The 13793-nt window shown below is 48.8% G+C and overlaps 1 protein-coding gene across 7 annotated transcripts in view; it reads right to left on the bottom strand.

Moving 5' to 3' along the window:
- The window catches only part of LOC125446303 (discoidin domain-containing receptor 2-like), a 179412-nt gene that overhangs the window by 44839 nt on the left and 120780 nt on the right, over nucleotides 1-13793 (bottom strand). For all 7 annotated transcript variants that reach the window (XM_059639757.1, XM_059639755.1, XM_059639759.1 and 4 more), the window contains 3 exons: nucleotides 10640-10787; nucleotides 6256-6361; nucleotides 1731-1917 (listed from right to left, as the gene is read on the bottom strand). In XM_059639757.1, the coding sequence (XP_059495740.1) occupies nucleotides 1731-1917; nucleotides 6256-6361; nucleotides 10640-10787 (441 nt within the window). The remainder of the gene's footprint in view (nucleotides 1-1730; nucleotides 1918-6255; nucleotides 6362-10639; nucleotides 10788-13793) is intronic.

Below are 13793 nucleotides of genomic sequence, written 5' to 3'. Positions count from 1 at the left end.
GGTGGGACTTGAACCTGCATCCCCTGGCTGAGAGGTAAGGACAGTACCACTGTGCCACTTTCCTCTTAGCATCCGCCTTGTCAAATCCCTCCAGTCATCACATAGGCACAGGGGACGAAGGCAAATGGAATGCAGGGAGATGGTGGACAGAAGTAGCGAAGCCATGTTGCAAGTGTATAAGACATCAGTGAGATCAACCCCAGGGACCGGTTTATTGTTATATTTTATTCATTCTTGAGAACCTGGGCTTTGACTGCTGGGTTACCATTTGTCAGCCATCTTGAACTGCCCAGGAGAAGGTGGTGCTGTGCTGCCTTTCTGAATGGTTGCACTTCATGGGATAGTCACATGCTGTTAGGAAGGGAATTCTCGGGCTTTGATCCAGCGAGACTGAAGGAACGGCAGTATAGTTCTAAGTCAGGATGGCGAGTGGCATGGAGGGGAACTTGCAGGGGGCTGGTGTTCCCATGTAACTGCTGCCCTTGTCCTTCTAGATAGAAATGGTCGTGGGTTTGGAAGGTGCTGTCTGAGGATCTTTGGTGAATTTCTGCAGTGCATCTTGTAGATAGTACACACTGCTGCTACTGAGTGTCAGTGATGGAGGGAGGGGATGCTTGTGGATGCGGTGCCAATCAAGCAGCTACTTTGTCCTGGATGGTGTCAAGTTTCTTGAGTGTTGTTGGGGCTGCACCCATCCAGGCAAGTGGGGAGTATTCCATCACACTCCTGACTTGTGCCTTATAGTAGGTGGACAGGCTGTGGGGAGTCAGGAGGTGAGTTGCTCGTCGCAGTATTCCTAGCTTCTGGCCTGCTCTTGTAGCCATACACCATTAAACCAGCGTTGAATGTCAAGGGGCAGTGGTTACATAGTCTCTTACTGGTGACGGTCATAGCCTGGCGTTAGTGTGGCGTGAACATTGCTCACCACTTGTCAGCCCAAAGCCTGGATATTGACCAGATCTTGTTGCATGTGGACACGGACTGTTTCAGTATCTGAGGAGCCCTGAATGGCGCTGAACATTGTAACGTTTGGACACACTTTTCGCACGGCTCGCTGGGTGATTTGGGATTGACTGCCGTAAGCCCGGAAGGCAGATTCCTTCCTGAAAGAGCTTCCACGAGCCAGATGGGCTGACTACCTCGGGACATTTATTTTACCCAAGACGATTTTCACCAGCTGCTAGGGGACGCGAACCCGTATCTTCCCCAGATACCAAGCCGGGTGCTCTGACTCAGACGTAATACCACGGCCTATCCCCTACCCAGGTAACTTCAGGAGGGATATACTTGCATCAGAGGGAGTTTTGAGGCTACTGTTGTCTGAGGAGGAAATGTTGGGCAGTTTGGGCTCATATCCACTGGTGTTCAGGAGAATGGCAGGTGACTTTACTGACGTATTGACATGGTGGGTGCAGAGAGGACATTACTTCTTGTGGGGGACCCTAGAACTGGGGACACCTTTAGAAAATAACAGAGTGGGGGAGCACCCAGTTGAGACAGAGATGAGGAGAAACGTCTTCTCTGTTCTTTCTTGCATCTGATACAGTATTGAACAGAGGTCGCTAAATATACTCTTGGCTGAGGCATGTTGACAAAACAGTGCACGAGAACAGGTAGTAACATGGACCAGATCGGCCGACAGTGTTGGAGGGACTAAACGTGGTACACCAGAACCTGCTCCCGTTTACGTGCCTGAGTGCCGGCCATCAAGCTGAGCCCCATTGCCTTACCTTCATAGATCTGAACGTGAGGACGCGCTCGAACTCAAAATCGACCTCCACAAACCCGTCACTCATGGTTCTGTTGTGCCAGCCCACATAGTCATAGCCAGGCCAGACCCGCAGCTCGTGGCTCTTGGTGAAGTCGTCCATGCCCAGGACGCCGTCTGTAAGCTGGCCCAGCCCCCCGTAGTGGACACTGAGGAGAGGAGGGAACGAGCCCGCAGTTAGACCCCTGGCATTGAAGGTACAGCCTTCAAGCAAGAGCAGGAGTAGGTCATCATGCCCTTAAAGATTGATCATCCACTTGTGGCTGAACAGTTGCAAAATCCCCCCCCAAAGCCTTTGATGAACATAAACATAAAATTTTTTTAATTCACCACCGCCTTAAAAGTATTGAATGATCCAACCTCCATCTTCTGAGGCAAATAGTTCCAAGTCATAGAGTCATACAGCACAGAAATTGACTCTTCGGTCCAATCAGTCCTTGCTGACCATAATCCCAAACTATACTAGTCCCACCTGCCTTCACTTACTCCATATCCCTCCAAACCTTTCTATTCATCAACTTATCCAAATGTCTTTTAAATGTTGTAACTACGCACCTACCACATCCTCAGGAAATTCATTCCCGATATGTTTTAAAAATAGGTTTCCCCCCCCACGTCTGTTTTTAAATCTTTCTTGTTTACCCTTAAAAATATGCCCGCAAGTGTTGAAATTATCCCACCACTTCCTCTGGCAGTTCATTCTATATACAAACGACCCCCTCTGTGTAAAAATGTTGCCCCTCATGTGCTTTTTAAAATATTTCTCCTCTCACCTTAAAATATGTGCCCCCTAGTTTTGAACTCCCCCACCGGAGGGAAAAGACCTTTGCTGTTCACCTTATCCAAGATCCGAACAATTTTCATGAACCTCAATAAGGTCACCTTTCAAACTCCTACACTTCAGTGAAAAAAGTCCAGTTTGTCTTTATATCTCAAACCCTCTGTTCCTAGCAGCATGCTGGTAAATCTGTTCTGAACCTTCTCCAATTTAATAATAGCCCTCTTATAGTAGGATGACCAGAACCGGACACACTACTCTAGAGGAGGCCTCACCAACGTCCTGTATAACCTCAGCATGACGTCCCAACTCCTACACTCAAAAGTCTGAGCAATGAAGGCAAGCGTGCCAAATACTTTCTTAACCAGCCCGTCTGAATGTGACACAAATTTCAAAGAATTCTGTACCTGAACCCCCAGGTCTCTCTGTTTGACAGGGACCTACTATTACCAGATTCTCTGTGAAAAAAAAAACCCTTTGTTCTTTGTTCAGCCGTATCTTAATTTTAAAACAGTGTTCTCTAGCTCTGGACTCTCCGACAACAATAAACATCCTTTCCACACCCACCTTGTCAAGATCATTCACAATCTTATGAACTTCCATCATGCAGGCAGGTGGGACCAGTTTAGTTCGGGATGACAGTTGCTATGGGCTGGTTGGGCTGAAGGGTCTGCTTCCATGCTGTATGACTCTGTAAGTCACCCTCACTCTTTCAAACTCCAGTCAAAGCAAGCCCAGCCTGTCCTGACTTTTCCTCATACGACAACCCGCTAATTCCAGGTTGCAATCTTGCAAATCCCCTCCTTCCTTACAAACGAAGAGACCAAAACTGCACAGCACATTTGAGACGGGGTTTTCAGTAATGCCCTGTGTGTTCAATTTCACTCACGGTAAAGTACAGCAATCCATTAACCTTCCAAAACCTTGCTGCACCAACATTCCAACATCTTGTGACTCCTGCGCTAAGGAACCTCATTCCCTCAACCTCAAAATTCAGGAGTCATTCCCCAGTTAAATAATGCTCGGCTTTTTTTTAATTGTTCTTGCGAAAGTGATCCATTTCACATCCTTCCACAATACGTTCCATCTGCCAGATTTTAGCCCCCTCACTCACCTACTCACATCGTTCTGCATTCTTGTGATGTCTTCTCCCCAACATGTTTCCCCAGTTATCTATGGCTTATCTGCTAATTTTGCGACTGTGCCTTCGATGTAGTTTCTAAAGCAGACAGACGTCTGAGAGAAATTTATGAAATTTTGAATGGTGCAGACAGAGTGGAAAGTATGAGGCTTTTTCGAGAGGTTGGTTGCTAGGGGACGCAGGTTCAAGGTGAACGGGGAAGTTTGAAAGAGATGTGCGAGGCAGGTTTTTCACACGAAGGATGGTGAGTGCCTGGAACATGTTGCTAGAGGAGCTGGTGGAAGCAGACACACTTGCTGCATTGAAGAAGCACATGGATGAATACATGAACAGGAAGGGTATAGAGGGATACGGATCCTGTAAGTGAAGACAGTTTTAGTATGGAAGGGCAAAATGTGTCGGTGCAGGCTTGGAGGGCTGAATGGCCTGTTCCTGTGCTGTTCTGTTCTGTGTTCTTAGAAGTAATAGGTGCTGGGCCCAGCAGAGGCCCCTGCAGAACCCCACTCATCAGATCTTACTGGTCCCATCAGAAATAGACCTTTGTTTTTGTCATTTTTGTCCACACAATGGGGTGTGGCACGTGGGAGCAGTTGCCTGTCTCCCCCTGCCTGAAAGGGCTGGGGACAGCGAGGATCAATTAAAAGTTGAAGACACAGAGCATTTAGCACTTTTGTGTAAGTGTGACATGGGAGACTGCTCAAAGTCAAGCCGATGGAGCGTGGATGAGGCTCTCTCTCAGAGAATGACCGAGCCCACGTGAGTGGATGCATTGTCAGCTTGCACACTCCTCACGTGTACACCATTTCTCAGTATATTTGTGCTTGCACGAGGATTTCTGTGCGTGTATATTTACGTGACTCCACTGCTGTTTGTGGCCACATCTTCCTTTATGTTTGTTTGCATGTTGACTGTGGCTGTAAGTGATAACATGCATGTCTAGTTGCATGTGCATAGTGCATGTTTTGGGTGTGTGTGTGTGTGTGTGTGTGTGTGTGTGTGTGTGTGTGTGTGTGTGTGTGTTTGTGTGTGTGTGTGAGTGTGTGTGTGTGTGTGTGTGTGTGTGTGTGTGTGTGTATGAACGTCAGTGCGTGTGTGTGTGTGTATGAGAGAGAGTGTGTTGTGTGTGTGTGTGTGTATGAGAGAGGGTGTGAGAGGGTGTGTTTGTGCGTGTGTGAGAGGGTGTGTGTGTGTGAGAGAGGGTGTGTGTGTGTGAGTGTGTGTGTGTGTGTGTGTGTGTGTGAGAGAGAGGGTGTGTGTGTGTGTGTGTGTGTGTGTGTGTGTGTGTGTGTATGTGTGTGTGTGTGTGTGTGTGTATGAATATCAGTGCGTGTATGAGAGAGAGAGTGTGTGTGTGTGTGTGTGTGTGTGTGTGAGTGTGTGTATGAGAGAGAGAGTGTGTGTGTGTGTGTGTTTGAATGAGCTGCTTCATTTTTGAGGGATCAATGCAATGGTGACAGCCCAGGAGCTTGCCTATTTGACTGTTGGGTTTGGGACAGTAGGCAGTATGTGTTTTTGAGACTCTTTTGTTATCAGAAAATATTAGCTTTTATTGAAACCAAGTAAGTTCTAACCACGTACAGGTTAAGATTCCACATCTACCACGAGGTTGTTGGATAGAACCATCTCATGGTAGATGTGTGATCTTACACCACTTCCTGATGATGCTGTAATCCACCTTGTTTAGGCTTTCACATCATATGGCAGGTAGAGGCTATTCAGCCCAATGGGTCAGCACTGGACCTCCGAAGATGACCCCATCACCCCATCCTTGTTAACCCTGTGTTTCCCATGGCTCACCCACCTCGGCTGTACATGACGGATAATTTAGCATGGCCAGTCTACCCCAACCTGCATGTCTATGGGCCGTGGGAGGAAATCGGAGCACCTGGAGGGTACCCACACAGACACGGGGAGAATGTGCAAACTCCACACAGACAGTCGCCCGAGGGTGGGATAGAACCCAGGTCCCTGACGTCGTGAGGCAGCAGTGCTAACCCACTGAGCTGCCCAAAATGACCCTCTGTCAGGAGGAGGAGCACTTCCATCTGACATGTGCCCAGCTTGAAAGGCAGATTGCAATGTTCAAGTCGAGGTGCCAGCATAAAGGAGATACCCAGATTTGAACTGGGTACCTATCAATCTGCAGTCAAATGCTCTACCACTGAGCTAAGCATCAAACCCTGGACATTACAGGTCCCCAATCTTTGAGTCTACTCATAGTATTGAGATCTGTGATTGACATCCTCACATCGTGCAGAGGTGGGCTACAGGAATCCCCCATGCACCTTGATCCTCTAACCATTCAACAGCTTAGAGAGAAATAAAGTAGCAGTAGGCCGCTCAGCCCTTCAAGGCAGCACTGCCATTCAATCTAATTGTGATTGGTCATCCAACTATGTAGCCCATTCCCGTTTTGGCCCCCCCACCCGCCACGGCCCTTTGATCCCTCTGGCCCTAAGAACCATATACAGCTCCCCATTGACCAGTTTGACCTCCCTGGGAATTCTGCAGGCTTGCGCCGCTATCCAGGTGGATAAGACCTTCCCCAACAACACTGTGCGCCTTTACCTCGCGATCTTGTGCCCGTCGTAGGTGGAGTCGTTGAGGTTGACCAAAGGCAGGCCTGACACGTTCATCATCTGTCCCATGGGAATCCGGTATGACTTCAAACCGTCTGCACAGGAAGTCAAAGAGATGTTCGAGTCAAGGTCTCTGAGCCGGGGGTGGGTGGGTAGCAAGCCACACGTGCACGCACACACACATAGAGGCACACAAACACGCACAGACATGCACATACACACACAAACACACACACAAACACGCTCAACAGGGAGGCTGCAATGTCTGCAAATTACTTTACTTGGAGGAGGGTGAGGGACAAAGCAGAGATGCGAAAAATTGCTCAGGGTTTTCACTTAATCACTCATTCAAGGTTTGCATTTATTTAAAACTCAATTTCCTTTGTGGTGAAGAACTGAACTGAAGCAAGACTTACAGTTAATCATTACACATGAATTCTCAATCGCAGAACCAGAAAGAATGACATTTCAGGGTTTCAAAGTTTCACCATCAATAGATAGATGTTCATTCCATGGCTCATATATGGTATCGGACTGGTTATAAATCTTACATTGTAAAATAAAACATAGAACTGCTGGTGCTGGAGATCTGAAACAAACGCAAAAATTGCTGGAGAAACTCAGCAGGTCCTGCAGCATCTGTGGGAAGACAGCCGAGTTAGTGTTTACAGTCTGGTGTCGGAACTGCTAGTAGCTAGGGGCAAAGTGGTATTTATGCCAAAGACAAAGTCGGGGTGGGTGAGTGGGGAGACACAGGGATGGAGATAGGTGGAGACGGAGCCTGGAGGGATAAATATGAAAGAGGGTAGGCAAACAAGGAGACAACGGATAGCAGGCCAGGCAGAAGAGAAGCTGAATAAGAGGTGATTGTGAGAAAATGGGTTAGCTGTGCTGAATGCAACGCATGGAGTATGGTGATTGGCCCAGGAGGGCATGAGAATGGGTGACCCATGTTGTCATAGGACTGGGTGTTGGGGGGCCACGGTGTAAAAACAAAAACATGGAAGAATGAAATCAGGATCTCAACTTATTGAACTTTCGGTGGAGTCCGGAGTCTTTAAATGGCGTTGCTTTGTATCTTAACGGAGTAAAGTTGCTTTGGGTTCTGAGCTGGCACTAACTGCAAGAACCATCTGCACCCACCAAAAGTTCAGAGAAGACTCACTGAACTCATTCCTGGGATGAAGGGCTCAAATCTGATGGAGAGAGGTTGAAGAGGGGCTGTATTTTCTCGCCATTGCAGTGTGGAAGGATGAGAATTGGAAGGCAAAATACCTTGAGGGGACTGGATGGGGTGGATATTTCCTCCTGCAGGGAGGACTGAAACATGAAGAATATAGTTTCTTCCCAATTGAGATGGAAAATGAGCAGACTTCTCTCAGCCAGCAGCGGAATGTTGCTCCCCAGAAAGCTGGGGGGCGTGGATCATGGAATTTCTTTTCTGGACAAGGAAATCAAAGATCCAAAGTGAGCTGAGGTCGCAACCGCTTCGGTCCTGGAGTCAGCACGGTGGCTCAGTGGCTAGCGCTGCTGCCTCACAGCGCCAGGGACCTGGGTTCGATCCCACTGTTGGCTGACTGTCTGCGTGGAGTTTACACACTCTTCCCCCGTGTCTGCGTGGGTTTGCTCTGGTGGGTTAAGGTGTGCCTCCTAGTGTTGGGGGATGTGCAGGCTAGCCATGGGTAGGGGTGTGGGTCTTCGGAGGGCCAGTGTGGGCTCAATGGATGAATGGCCTGCTCCCGGACTTTTGGGGATTCAGTGATTCTTACTGAATGGGTGGAGCAGACTCAGAGGGCTGGGTAGGGTAAGGAGTGTCATGTGGAGGATGGTCTTGCCAACAAACTGCAGAATTAATGGCGTCTCTGCCCAAGCATCGGCCATTGACGACATTTCCCTCACATTAGGATTGGAAAATCAATTTGTGAGTCCTTTCCTCTGAACACTCAGTGGGCTGCAATATTTGTTCCACCCTCGGAGGGTTTGAAGTGAGTTGGGGGGTGGAAGGGGCAGGCTTGACTGCAATTCAGTGGTTGTTCTCACTACACAATTGAGCGAGTGACAAGGGTGGCAGTAGGCAATTAATGCCCCCTTTAAGTGCCTTGCCAAGCTTCACCTGGGGATTTAACCCAGGGCAGGGGGGCCCGCGCCGAATGGGCACCCCTTTTGTTTGAAAGGGATCCCTCCAATCTTCAGACTGCACTCTCACAAAGGAGTTACCCATAAATCGTGAGCGGCCCATGGATATGGGGAATAGTTAAGGTCTTTTCCCCAGGGAGGGGGAGTCCAAAACTAGAGGGGCATAGGTTTAAGGCGAGAGAGGAGAGATTCAAAAGGGAGTTAAGGGCCAACTTTTCCATGCAGGGGGCGGTGCGTGTATGGAACGAGCTGCCAGAGGAAGTGGTGGAGGCTGGTACAATTATAACATTTAAAAGGCATCTGGATGGGTACATGAATCGGAAAGGTTTGGAGGGATACGGGCCAAATGCTGGCAAATGGGACTAGATTAATTCAGGATATCTGGTTGGTGCGGCTGAGTTGGACCAAGGGATCTGTTCCTGTGTGGTACAATGCACTACCTAGGACATAGAATGTCAACTCTGAAGGGTCAAACAGCTCCCCATGGAAGGTGGCTCACAGAGGGTGCGGTGCAACCACAGTTGCAAGGGTGATGGAAGGTTTTAACCCAGTGAAAGGCACTTTCTGGAAAATTATCATTTGACGTGTTAGGGCAGACTTAGACAAACAGGTTCTGGAGCCCCTGCAATGGCTCTTTAAACGCACAGTAGCCAGAGAAAGAGGGACCTTGTGCTTAATATCACCAGACTAATAATCCGGGGAGCCAGGCTAACGCCCAGAGATCATGATTCAAATCACACCACAGCGACCACTGGAATTTAATGACAGTGAATAAAATCTAGAACCAAAAGTGTGTCTCAGTGACCGTGACAATTTATTCATTCATGGGATGAGGGTGTTGCTGGCTAGGTCAGCATTTATTGCCCATCCCTAATTGCCCAGAGGGTAGTTTGGGGTCAACCACGTTGCTGTGGGTCTGGAGTCACATGTAGGCCAGACCAGGTAAGGATGGCAGTTTCCTTCCCTAAAGGGTATTAGTGAGCCACATGGGGTTTTCCTGACAGTCGATTCATGGTCATCATGAGGCTCTTAATTCCAGATATTTGTCAGCGATTGTGGTAGAAATCTCAAACCCAGTTCACTGGTGGATTTTAGGGAGGGGCATATGCCGTCCACATGGGATCTGGCCTACACATGGACCCAAACATGGCCAACTCGTAAACTGCCCCTTTTGAAATGGTACAGCAGTTTACGGACAATTGGGGGCAGGCAGTGGGGAGGTTGAATAGGCTGGGGCTATTTTCCCTGGAATGTCGGACGCTGAGGGGTGACCTCAGGGGTTTATAAAATCAAGGGGGGAATGGATAGGGTGAACAGCGAAGGTCTTACGAGGAAAGGCTGAGGGACTTGAGGCTGTTTTCGTTAGAGAGAAGAAGGTTGAGAGGTGACTTAATTGAGACATATAAAATAATCAGAGGGTTAGATAGGATGGATAGGGAGAGCCTTTTTCCTAGGATGGTGATGGCGAGCACGAGGGGGCATAGCTTTAAATTGAGGGGTGAAAGATATAGGACAGATGTCAGAGGTAGTTTCTTTACTCAGAGAGTAGTAAGGGAATGGAATGCTTTGCCTGCAACGGTAGTAGATTCGCCAACTTTAGGTGCATTTAAGTCGTCATTGGACAAGCATATGGACGTACATGGAATAGTGTAGGTTAGATGGGCTTGAGATCGGTATGGCAGGTCGGCACAACATCGAGGGCTGAAGGGCCTGTACTGTGCTGTAATGTTCTATTGTCTGAGTTCTATGTTTTCCACAGGGTAGGGGAATCCAAAACTAGAGGTGTCAGGTTTAAGGTGAGAGGGGAAACGGACCCAAGGGGCAACTTTTTCATGCAGAGGGTGGTGTGTGTGTGGAATGAGGTGCCAGAGGAAGTGGTGGAGGCTGGTACAATTACAGCATTTAAAAGGCATCTGGATGGGTACATGAATAGGAAGGGTTTAGAGGGATAGGGACCAAATGCTGGCAAATGGGACTGGATTAATTTAAGATATCTGGTTGGCAAGTTGGACTGAAGGGTCTGTTTCTGTGCTGTACGTCTTTATGAATGGATCACAGACCTACATAGTATGAGAGAGAAGACCCTTTGCTCCAGTGAACTGCACCACCCATTGTCGGGGCCAAGCCACGAATGCATTTTGACAAAGAAAAACCTGGCTAGCTTTTGGGGTCGGGGGGGCGGTGTCGGAACTCGGGTTAGAGAGACTCGGGTGGAAGCTAATGAAAAATTCACTCACCCAACCAGGGGCATCCATACAGCTCCACCCTCATGCAGACGTTCATCAGCCGGTTTGCCCTCGGGTAAAATCGCACAAAACGGGCAATGACTGGGGGCCCCAGGTCCTTCAGCACAATGTCGTAGGGGTTTTTGTTCCCAGTGATCACCTGGAGATTGGAGAAGCAGAGCGTGAGTGCGAGCACGGGACTCTCTCAAGCTGCCTGACATATCTATTGCCGATGTGGGACATCCCAGAGCCGAGAAACTCCAAACATTGGAGATGATTAAAGCCGCCAGAGCTCTTCATTCTCTAAGAAGGCTGAGACCTTTTAAGAGGGACGTTAAATGTCTTCAAGGCAGAGATTGATAAATTCTTGATTTCACATGGAATCAAGGGCTACGGGGCGAGTGCAGGGAAGTGGAGTTGAAATGCCCATCAGCCATGATTTAAATGGTGGAATGGACTCGATGGGCCGAATGGCCTTACTTCCACTCCTATGTCTTATGGTCTTAAGAGGTGTTTAATATGACAGAAGAGCTCAGTCAGTGAAATTCAGCTCAGTTTGTGAACGCAGTCTGGAGCAAGGCATTATAAGACTCATAAATCTAATGGGAATTTACAATCGGCTTCCGTGTTCAGGCAAGAATGAGAATATGGAAGCTGAGACACACGGAATGTTTAGCAGCTGTCAATACTGCTGCTGTTTATTTTTCTGTGTTTTTAAAACATCAGCCAGAATGAGAAAAGAGCTGCTTAAAAAAACCCCGAGAGTTGTATCCAGATTGTTGCATGTTCAGAAGCGAGTAAGCTGGGCTTCATTGTAAGCATTGTTTACAGAGCTGCTTGCTCAAGTAGCAGTTGAACAGTAGTTTGCTGGAGTCAAAGAGTTGTTTACAAATTGAGCTTTGACTGGCAACAAGAAACTGATTAGTTGGTGGATGAGTGACGAGTAATCAATGACAAAGGCCTTCTGCCTCCTAACAATGATATGGTTGATTCTCAAGTAGCTGAACAGCTTAGAGCTATAAGCAAGATACAGAGAAGATATCCGAACACCGACAGCTTAGGGGCAGCGTCTCTCTGCTGTCTGCAGTAAAAACGACTTCAAGCCTGAAGAAAACCAGTCGAACTTTGGTCCGGGCTTCTACACGTTACATCTTTTAATGAAGGCAACAGAGACCTTTGATCAGTGAACCAGCTATGCTGTACCTCTTGCAAACCATAAAAAGGAAGATGGAGAAATAGTGTTCTGACTAGCACAAGAAACAATTCAGACAACACTGAACAGCTTTCCCAGTTTTCCCTCCTCCATAACACCCATTTATTTTTATTATGTTTGTGTGTGAGAGAATGTTTGTGTGTGTGTGTGTGTGTGTGTGTGTGTGTGTGTGTGTGTGTGTGTGTGTGTGTGTAAGTGAGTGTGCATGTGACAGTGAGATGGAGAGACAGAGGGAGAGAGCAAGTGAGAGTGCATGTGTGTGTGTCAGAGAGAGAGAGGGAGGGAGTGTGTGCACACACCAGGGTGTTTCTTCAGGAGTTAGAGGTTCAAATAGAGTTACAGGCAGACAGTCCAGAACCATCCACCTATAGCCAGTCAATTAACTTGGAAATTAATCATAATTTTTGTTCAGTGAACAAATCTGGTTCCTGTTTTCTGGGCGAAAACATGGGTAAACTGGGAAAATGTGCATACTTGAAAAAATTCTTTCACTTTTGTGATGTATTCTGAGGTTTGATTTCTTGTGTGCCCTTCCAATGACACGCAACACAGTTAAGGGGAGGCCAGAGTGGGTCTTGTAGCACGGTGGACATCATTCTGAACCAGAAGCTCCTCATTCAAGTCCCACGGCCCCTCGATCGGCACATCCAGACCTCAGTGAAAGACGGGGGCCCAGCTAAAATAGAGTGTGCTGGGCTGAGTGAATGATAGCTCTGCCTGACAAATGGGAATTGTTGCTTAATACTGTTCTGGGATCTGCATGATGACAGGGATGTGACTGCACTACAGAGACCTGCAGGGGAGAGTGGCCAGGCTAATGCCTGGGCTGGGGAGTTTCGGTTATGATGACAGATTGGACAGTGGGTGGGATTGTTTTCCTCAGAGGGGAGGAGACTGAGAGGGGATATAATTAAACAATGAGAGGGCACAGATAGTGTGGAGAGGGAAAAAACCTTACCTCTTAGTGGATGAATGGCTAAGGGGAGGGGTGGGGCAGGAGGGGTGTAGACATTTCCCAGAGGGTGGTGGGAATCTGGAACTCACTGCCTGTAAGGCTGGGATATGCAGACAACCTTATTACATTGCAGAAGTATTTAGACGTACACTTGCAATGTCAAGACTGTGGGCCAAGTGCAGGAAATGGGAGTAGGGCAGAGCGGCACTCCCTCAGTACTGACCCTCCGACAGTGCAGCACTCCCTCAGTACTGACCCTCTGACAGTGCAACGCTCCCTCAGTACTGACCCTCTGACAGTGCGGCACTCCCTCAGTACTGACCCTCTGACAGTGCGGCACTCCCTCAGTACTGACCCTCCGACAGTGCGGCACTCCCTCAGTACTGACCCTCCGACAGTGCGGCACTCCCTCAGTACTGACCCTCCGACAGTGCGGCACTCCCTCAGTACTGACCCTCCGACAGTGCAACGCTCCCTCAGTACTGACCCTCTGACAGTGTGGCACTCCCTTAGTACTGACCCTCTGACAGTGCGGCACTCCCTCAGTACTGACCCTCTGACAGTGCGGCGCTCCCTCAGTACTGACCCTCCGACAGTGCGGCACTCCCTCAGTACTGACCCTCTGACAGTGTGGCACTCCCTTAGTACTGACCCTCTGACAGTGCGGCACTCCCTCAGTACTGACCCTCTGACAGTGCGGCGCTCCCTCAGTACTGACCCTCCGACAGTGCGGCGCTCCCTCAGTACTGACCCTCCGACAGTGCAGCACTCCCTCAGTACTGACCCTCTGACAGTGCGGCACTCCCTCAGTACTGACGCTCTGACAGTGTGGCGCTCCCTCAGTACTGACTCTCTGACAGTGCGGCACTCCCTCAGTACTGACCCTCCGACAGTGCAACGCTCCCTCAGTACTGACCCTCTGACAGTGTGGCACTCCCTCAGTACTGACCCTCTGACAGTGCGGCACTCCCTCAGTACTGACCCTCTGACAGTGCGGC

This window comes from Stegostoma tigrinum, chromosome 34 (genome assembly GCF_030684315.1).
Source record: "Stegostoma tigrinum isolate sSteTig4 chromosome 34, sSteTig4.hap1, whole genome shotgun sequence".
NCBI classification, from domain to species: Eukaryota; Metazoa; Chordata; class Chondrichthyes; order Orectolobiformes; family Stegostomatidae; genus Stegostoma; species Stegostoma tigrinum.
This window is presented reverse-complemented; position numbering and strand designations above follow the sequence as displayed.